General features: G+C 48.9%; 1 protein-coding gene across 2 annotated transcripts in view; it reads left to right on the forward strand.

Annotated features, from left to right (window-relative positions):
- The window catches only part of LOC115083479 (oocyte zinc finger protein XlCOF26-like), a 28,132-nt gene extending 25,576 nt beyond the window's left edge, over positions 1 to 2,556 (forward strand). For both annotated transcript variants that reach the window (XM_029587332.1, XM_029587333.1), the window contains one exon: positions 880 to 2,556. In XM_029587332.1, coding sequence (XP_029443192.1) covers positions 880 to 1,802 — 923 coding nt within the window. In that variant the 3' untranslated portion in view covers positions 1,803 to 2,556. The remainder of the gene's footprint in view (positions 1 to 879) is intronic.
- Positions 2,557 to 9,329: the final 6,773 nt, after the last annotated feature.

Genomic DNA, 9,329 nt, shown 5'->3' on the forward strand with positions numbered 1-9,329 from the left:
TTACTTAGAGAATAGCCACTGCTATTAATTGCATCAGTAGCATGGGATCTTCTTAGTGTTTGGGTAATTGCCAGGTTCTTGTGGCCTGGTTTTGGCCTCTGTTGGAAACAGGATGCTGGGCTTGATGGACCCTTGGTCTGACCAAGCATGGCAATTTCTTTTGTTCTTATAATCAATTAAGATAGGCTACTTTTCAATATATTTATAAATGATCTGGAAAGAAATACGACGAGTGAGGTATTCAAATTTGCAGATGATACAAAATTGTTCAGAGTAGTTAAATCACAAGCAGATTGTGATAAATTGCAGGAGGACCTTGTGAGATTGGGCATCCAAATGGCAGATGAAATTTAATGTGGACAAGTGCAAGGTGTTGCATATAGGGAAAAATAACCCTTGCTGTAGTTACACAATGTTAGGTTCCATATTAGGAGCTACCACCCAGGAAAAAGATCTAGGTGTCATAGTGGATAACACATTGAAATCGTCGGTTCAGTGTGCTGCAGCAGTCGAAAAAGCAAACAGAATGTTGGGAATTATTAGGAAGGGAATGGTTAATAAAATGGAAAATGTCATAATGCCTCTGTATCGCTCCATGGTGAAACTGCACCTTCAGTACTGTGTACAATTGTGGTCGCCGCATCTCAAAAAAGATATAGTAGCGATGGAGAAGGTACAGAGAAGGGCTACCAAAATAAGGGGAATGGAACAGCTCCCCTATGAGGAAAGACTAAAGAGGTTAGGACTTTTCAGCTTGGAGAAGAGCTGGCTGAGGGGGTTGTGATAGAGGTCTTTAAGATCATGAGAAGTCTTAAACAAGTTAATGTTTTCTGTAGTCATTAATGCTTCATTAATGACTTTTTTTTAAATATCCAACAGATGATAAGGTGGCACAAGAAATGATAAAAGAGGACAATAGAGAACATTCCATACAATGGAGACTGCGTGCAAAACATGCCAATGTTTCCAAAGATCCTGAGAGCAGAGAGACGAGGAGAATTTGGCAGGAGTCAGAGAAGAAGCAGAGAGAGCCTGCAAGAGACTCATCGGATGACGTCACCGAGTGTGAGAAAAGTGACAGGGAGCTCCCAGACATCCCTGAGCACCAGAGACACCCGAGAGCAGAGAGACCCTTCCAAAGTAATCACAGTGATCACATAACTTCTGAACTCCACCAGGGAAAGAGGAACAGGAAGAAATCCTATCTGTGTGACACCTGCGGGAAAAGCTTTGAAAATAAATCATGCTTACTATCTCACCAAGGAAGCCACACAGGAGAGAGATCCTTCTCATGCTCAGAATGTGGAAAATATTTCACACAGAAGCGATATCTAAGAAAACATGAGAAAATTCATACAAGAGAGAAACCATATCCATGTTCTGAATGTGGGAAAGGTTTCACTCGTAAGGATTCAGTAATACAACACCAGAAGTTCCACATGGGTTTGAGACCATTTACCTGTACTGAATGTGAGAAATGCTTTGTTTTAAAAAAGCATCTAACAGCACATCATAGAACGCACACAGGAGAGAAACCCTTTCCATGCAGTGAATGTGAGAAACGTTTCTGTAATCGTAAAGAGCTCAATAGGCATAAAAAAACCCACACCGGAGAGAGAGCCTTTCCATGCACAGAATGCAATAAAGCTTTCACACGAAAGGAAGTCCTACAGATTCACCAGAGAACTCACACAGGAGAGAAACCATTTCCGTGTCCTGAATGTGGGAAAATGTTCAGTCGCAAGGATCTCGTACTGTCTCACCATCGAAAGCATCATCAGCCACCAACAATGAGGAAGTAACCCCCATACCTTTTCTCAGTGTGATGAAAAATTAGGTGTAAAATCTCAGCGGGAATGTCACCGGAGGGCCCATATGATAGAGAAAAATTTAAATGTACTGAATGTAATAAAGACATTCTTAGCAAAGCATATCTGAGTATACAGTGGAGGATCCACATAGGCAAGAAGCCACATAGTTGTTCTGAATGTGAAAAAAGCTTTTCTACGAAGGCTAGCCTTAAAGTTCACCTAAGAATCCACACCGGTGAGCGCCCTTACAAGTGTAGCAAATGCCAGAAGTTTTGCAGAGACTTCTCATCCCTGATAAAACACCAGGGAATGCACAGTAGAGTTAAACCTTTTCACTGCAATGAATGTGGGAAAAGCTTCAGAAAGAAGGTGACCTTATTAAAACACCAAAACCATCATGGCTGGCTGTAGTCTCCCTGCCCCCATGCATCTGCAATATTGCATGGATTAACTATAAAGTGGAATTTGATAGCATCCCTCACTCCTGGATAATGCATTTCCCTGAAATAGTTTATCTTGTGCATTTCCCTGAAATGCACAAGATAAACTATGAAAATGTGTCAGACTATACTCTAACTCAGTGGTTCTCAACTGGTGAGTCGGGACACAGTGGTGTGTCTCAGGACAGCAGATGGCTGCCTCCTTATCAGCCTGGGTGGGAGTTGGTTGACTTCTCTTACATTGGGAGGCTCCTCTCACTTCCTCCTTCTCTTCTTTCTGGCTCAGTGGGAGGCTGTTTCCTCCTTCATCCAGATCAGAGCAAGACATTGCCAGCTCCTGCTGTTCTGGGCCTGATGAGACACAAACTCAGTCTTCCCCTGCTGAGTCTGGGAGCGATGCTGCTGCTGATGTCTTCACCCTGTGGAGGGTGGGGGGAAAAGAGGTTGGGGATGCTGGGAAGATGGAGGTGGAACGGAGAGGGAATGTGGGGGCTGCCGAGCAGGAAGGGGTGGGAAACAGGGGGTGATGTTAGCTGGGCAGAGAGGGAGATGAGATGAAGGGGGTAGAGAGAGTCAAGCAGGGGAGAGAGGGAGCACAGGGAAGAGGATGTGGGGGGTCGGGAATGCTGAGCAGGGGTGTGAGTGTGAGCGGATGATTGAAAGGGAGTATTTGGGAAAAGTGAAGGATGACGGAGGTGTGGAAGGGGAGTGACTGGGTGCGAGAGCCATAATATCTCAGTTTGGGGAATGTGCATTTCTTCTATCTTTGCGCTTTGCTTAGTGTAGGAGGAGATGTATTTCTGTTTGTAGCTCTCCAGTTTTGCACTGCACGCAGAGGGGCTTTTTGAAGTTTCCATTCCAGTTTTTGTCTCCACATTTGTAATTTCTGTGTTTGGGGAAGGTCGGATCTGTATGTGTGACTGAAGTGAGATATTTTATTAGTAGGTCGGGATTTGTATCAAGCTTCTTTGTTGCGTCTTCTCATTCTCAGTAGGATATGCACTGGTGCTGCACTGCTGCCTTTTCATAGGAAGGGCTATTGCTCTTTGAGTTCTTGCAGTTACTGTTGCAATGGGGTGGAAGGTTTGCTACGCATGCGCTGAGTGGATTTATTTATTTTAGGTTTTGTATTTTACAGTGCGCCTGGTAGTAAGGGAGTTTGTGTTTCTGTTACTGAGAGAGCACCAGAATCAGAATATCTTTTTTTACATGGCGAGTTGTATTTGAAATATCCCAGTTCCCTGTACGTACCCGGATCAGTCCAGACTGTGGGTTGAGCCTCCTTTCCTGCAGGTGGAGACAGACTAAAACTGAAAGGATATCCTATATGAGGACAGAGCCTATCCTGTAACCCTTCAGTATTCGTCTGTCTCCAGCAGGTGTATCAGCTCACCCTTTGGTCTCTTGATTTCGGCTAGTTAGCTGTCCATTCTTCTTCTTCTTCTTTCTTGGATCAAGCAAATACTTCTCTCTTAACTTTTGATTTGACTTTTTCAAAAAAAAAAAAAAAAAAATCAAAAGATTTTCTAACAGTAGCTAGTCCTTTTTTTCTGTGCAGGAGACTGTGCCATATCATGGCTCTTGCCGGACTCAGGGGGGCTTCGCCCCTTGTGCAGTGCATAACCTGAGTCCATGAGTGCTTCCAGGTGTGGGGACTGAGTCTGGTGGTCCAGTTCTCGTCTCCCCCCCCCGGCTGCCTGAGGGGCTTAGGACCCCATTGCTGTGCTCAGTCTCTGAAAAAAAAATAATAATAAAGGTTTAAAGTTCATACGTTACCCTTTTCTTTACAGCAGTAGAACCCTTTTTTTTCCTTGGGTTCTTCAGGGGGTTGAACCGGCAGCCAGAGAGGCAGGAGTCAGCAGGTTTCTCCCTTGCTTCACTCCGGTCCTGCAGGCTCTCACTCAAAGCTGCTTTTTTTTTTCTGCTTTTTTTCTTCAGAGTGGCTCTATGCTGCGGCAGGCAGCCTGCCTTTGCTCTGCCTGCCTGCCGGGTGGGGAAGGCCCCTCCTCGGCAGGACAGGCAAATCGCATCCCCAGAGCATGGCCAGGCTGTTCCCGGGTTGGCAAAGCCCGGGAACGGCGACCATCTTGGATTTTTCAGCGGCTCCGATTTCGGAGCTGCCTGGGGCTGGGGGGGGTCGACTTTTTCTGAGTCGACCCCTCCTCTCCCCCCTCTTCCCCCCCCCCCCCCAGGAAATCCAGGGCCCGTTTTACAGCTGATTTTGTTCTCCTCCTGCATAAATCTTAGTTAGCTAGCCTGCAGGAGGAGGAGGAAGGTTCCCCCCTTGATCCCCCCCGGCAAAAATTCCCCGCTCCGCGCTGTTGACTGGTGGCCCGGATGCGGAGCCCCCAGGGTCACTTTGGATGCGGATGGTCCCGGGGGTGCCCCCCCCTCCGGATCCTGACGCCATTCCGGATGCAGACGGTACCCTCCCACCCCTGGAGGGGGATGATCCCAGAGTCCTCCGTATGTTCCGCAGGGAGGAGTTGGAGCCCCTCATCCCCTTTGTCCTCCAGGAATTGGGGTTGGAGGGACCCCCCCCGCGGATACCCTTATGGCCTCTTTGCCCAAAGATATGGACCCGGTCCTGGCGGGACTCAGGGCTCCGGCAAGCGCTTTCCCTTTTTATGCCACGCACAAGCTGTTGCTCCTGCGGGAATGGGAGGCTCCCAAGGCGGCACTCCGGGTGGGGCGTGCCATGGACAAGCTCCAACCCCCCCCGGAGGAATGCTTGGAAATATTGAAAAATCCCTCTGTGGACTCCTCCGTCTCTGCGGTCACCAAGCATACCACGATCCTGGTGGAGGGATCGACGGCACTGAAGGACGGACAGGACCGCAAGCTCGAGGCACACAAGAAACGCATTTTTGAAGTCCTGGCTCTGGGGGTCCGGGCGACTATCTGCAGCAGTCTCATGCTGCGGGCAGTTCTCAGGTGGGTTCAACAGTTACTCTGCACCCAAGATCTCCCGTCGGCAGAGGTGGAGCAGGCTGAGTGTCTGGAAGCCATCGTCGCTTATGGGGCAGATGCACTTTACGACCTCCTCCGTGTCCAGGCGAAGGCGATGGCCTCAGCGGTGTCCGCCAGATGACTCCTCTGGCTACGCAATTTGTCGGCCGACCCGTCCTCCAAAGCCTGGTTAGGCACGTTGCCTTTCAAAGGTAAGCTGCTATTTGGTGAGGACCTTAAGAAGCTTATGGATTCCTTGGGAGAAAATAAGGTCCATAAGCTTCCGGAGGACCGTCCAAAACCATCCCGTTCCTTCACGCCCTCTCATCCTCGTTTCCGGGGTCAGAGACGGTATACCCCACGCGGACGGGGTGGCTCCTCGAGGGGTTATTCTTCTCGGTCTCAGTCTTGGTCGCAGTCCTTTTGTGGGCGTCACCCCATTCGCGGGGGGCAGCCCGCGCGCTCCACCCCCCAAGCCTGCCACACAATGAAGTTCAGTTGACTCATTCCTCGGTCCCCTTTCTAGGCGGCTGCCTCTCCCTCTTTTTTGAGGAATGGGTCAAAATCACGTCAGACCAGTGGGTCGTCGACATTATCAGAGACGGGTACGCCTTCGAACTTGTCCGCGACCTGCCAGATCTCTTTCTATTCTCCCCCTGCGGGCGTTCCAAGAGGGAGGCAGTGGAGCAATCTCTCACCAGGCTACCTGGGCGCAGTGATCCGGTTCCAGAGAAGGAGCTCTGCGCAGGCCAGTATTCTGTCTACTTCGTGATCCCCAAGAAGGATGGGTCCTTTCGCCCGATCTTAGACCTCAAAAGGGTCAACCGGGCCCTCAAGATCCCACATTTCTGCATGGAAACCTTGCGAGCGGACATCGCGGTTGTTTGCCCCGGAGAGTTCCTCGCCTCGCTCGATCTGACAGAGGTGTGCTTCCACATCCTCAACCAGGACTTCCAGTTTCGGGCGCTTCCCTTTGGCCTCGCGACCGCGCCTCGCACCTTTACCAAGGTTTTGGTGGTGGTGGTGGTGGTGGTGGCGGCCCTTCGCTGGGAAGGCATTCTTGTTCACCCCTACCTGGACGACTGGCTCGTCAGAGCCAAGTCGGCGGCTCTTTGCCGACAAGCGGTGGATTGCATGTTAGCTCTCCTTGCGTCTCTCGGGTGGATAGTGAATTTCTCCAAGAGCAACCTTCAGCCCTCCCAGGAGTTAGAGTTCCTGGGAGCCCACTTCGACACCCGAGTGGGCAAGGTCTTCTTGCCTCATGCGCGGGCTCTCAAGCTGATCGACCAGATTCAGAATCTGATCTCACTGCCTTTCCCAACGGCCTGGGACTACCTGCAGGTCTTGGGATCCATGGCTTCCACCATCGACCTAGTCCCCTGGGCCTTTGCTCATATGCGACAGTTACAGAAAGCTTTGCTATCCCGTTGGTAGCCAGTATCGGAACAGTTTCACATAGCCCTCCCGTTCTTGGACTCTACAGTCGCCGACTTGCAGTGGTGGCTTTCGCTTCCTCATCTGCTCCAGGGAATGCCTCTCCAAGCCCCACAGTGGACGATAGTAACCACGGACGCCAGTCTTTCGGGCTGGGGTGCAGTCTGTCTCTCCCAGTCCACCCAGGGGATCTGGTTGCCAATTCAGTCTCTGGCACATCAATCGGTTGGAGACTCGGGCGGTACGCTTGGCTCTTCAGGAGTTTCTCCCCCTGATCCAAGGCAAAGCGATCAGGGTGCTGTCCGACAACTCCACCACCGTGGCTTACATTAGTCGCCAAGGGGGCTCCCACAGTCCCCTGGTGGCCCTAGAAGTGAGCCGTCTCTTCACATGAGCGGAACGACATCTGCAATGCCTAGCGGCCTCCCACATCGCGGGCAAGGAGAATGTTCAGGCCGATTTCCTCAGTCAATCGCTCGATCCGGGGGAATGGGAGCTCTCGGACACGGCCAAGGATCTGATTGTCGACAGGTGGGGTCCCCCCCCCCCCACCTGGACCTCATGGCGACCTTGCGCAATACCAAGGAAAATCGGTTCTTCAGCCGCTGGAGGGGGCACAGCTTAGAGGGTGTGGACGCTCTGGCTCTCCCTTGGCCGGCGGACGTCCTTCTGTACGTGTTCCCCCTGTGGCCCCTGGTGGGAAAATTTCTCAGAAGAATAGAGCTCCACCGGGGACCCGTGGTTCTGGTAGACCCGAGTGGCTGCGCAGGCCGTGGTTCGCGGATCTCGTCAACCTAGCGACGGACGGACCTCTGCGGCTAGGCCACCTTCTTCGGCAGGGGCCCGTATTTTTCGCCCAGGTCGATCGCTTCTGTCTAGCGGCCTGGCTTTTGAAAGGCGACGCCTGAGGCGAAAGGGCTATAAGGAGGAGGTCATCTCCACCTTGCTGCGGGCCCGGAAACAGTCGACTTCTCTGGCTTATGTGCGTATCTGGAAGGTTTTTTAATCTGTTTGTGCGGAGTCGGGTGTCTCAGCGCACTCCGCCCCGGTCTTGTCAGAAAATATTTTAATATTTTGTGCTTTATTGATAATTACTTATATTTAGTGAAGTCAGTAATCAATTAGCCATAAAGAGACATGTTAGCATTAATACCCATAAGCCTTTACTTTTAAAAGCCATTACTTTAGTCAAGGCCTGTGCTGAAAAAACTGCAGCAAACGGCCCCCTCTCCTCTACCCCCCTTTCAGACCTTGAAAAGAGGTTGTTTTCGACTTCTTGCTTATCTCTAAGTAAGAAAGCAGTCTGCATTTTATGGCCTTGGGCATCCTAAAACATGTGGTCACTCAGGCGTGAATCCTGGGATAGAGGGGAGTGAAAAAGATTTTCTCTCAGAACTACAAAGAAAGCTAAAAAAACTAAAAGATTGTTAGTTTGGCATCAAATTAAAGATCGAATATGGGCAAAGCTTTAAACAGGGTAAGAATAACTCCTAATTTTTAATATTGTGATATGGAAATATTAATTGAACCTCAGTCAAGGTTTTTAGAAATGAAGTTCTTCAAAGGCTAAAAAGATAGATGTATTGATAGAAAAGAAACAGTTACCCTGGATCAAAGAAATCAAAGAGTTTTAAGGGTATAAAAACTTGAAGCAGTCAGAAGGAAAAAAGAGTGCTACTTTGATTTTCCTAGCACGTGATTAGAGAGACACAGAGCGGGTGCTTCAGATAATTGGTAAATATATAATCATTTATTCAAGTATATGAGAACCTTTAAATTGCTATTGTTTCTAGATTGGCAGATGTATTAGAAATGCATTGATTAATTAAGCAAAAGATGACTGATTGACATTTATCTGATTTTGATAATTTCAATTACTTTATTAATGGCTATTACATTGATTGTAGGATATACTCTGGTAAAGTTAAGATTTGAACATAAAAGTGTTTCTTAGTCATTTAGAGATTTTTATTCATACCTTTCTTTATCTGAAATAAAGAAAATATTTTTTACTACAAACTGACTGGTTTATTTTAAATGCATGCTGTGTTGTATGAATTATGGGTGAATAAAGTTCTGTGGTAGATACGAACACATACCTCTGAAATTTAAACTTTTTGTCTCTAGGCAGAAAGGGTATAGAAAAGAATGAAAGTAGGGGGTTTTTATCTAGGCAGGATTCCCTGGTTTAAATTCTGCTAGTGGTAGAAACCTGAATACTTCCATTCAAAATTCTTTACAGTCTCATTGGGTCCTTTCTTTCCTTCAGAAGGGACTTTCCAAGGGCCTTTCCTTCAGTTCACTGCGCGTGCAAGTCTCCGCTCTCAGCTCCCTCCTGGGTCGGGTAGAAGGTCATCCCTTAGCAGGCCACCCGGACGTGATTTGATTCTTGAAGGGCGACAAACGCCTACGGCCGCCTTCTTGCTCCACTTGCCCGTCGTGGAGTCTTAACCTGGTTCTTCGGGCCCTCTGTTCTGCTCCGTTCGAACCTCTCCGTCGCACTATGTTAAAAGATATTACGCTCAAGACTGTCTTTCTTGTCTCTATCTCCTCCTCTCGAAGGCTCTCCGAGATCCAAGCGTTGTCCTGTTGGGAACCTTTTTGCGCTTTTCCGATTCAGGGGTATCCCTCAAGACGGTCCCTTCCTTCTTGCCAAAAGTTGTTTCTAACTTCCATGTCAACCAGTAGGTAGAAC

Source organism: Rhinatrema bivittatum, chromosome 2 (genome assembly GCF_901001135.1).
Source record: "Rhinatrema bivittatum chromosome 2, aRhiBiv1.1, whole genome shotgun sequence".
Lineage (NCBI taxonomy): Eukaryota > Metazoa > Chordata > Amphibia > Gymnophiona > Rhinatrematidae > Rhinatrema > Rhinatrema bivittatum.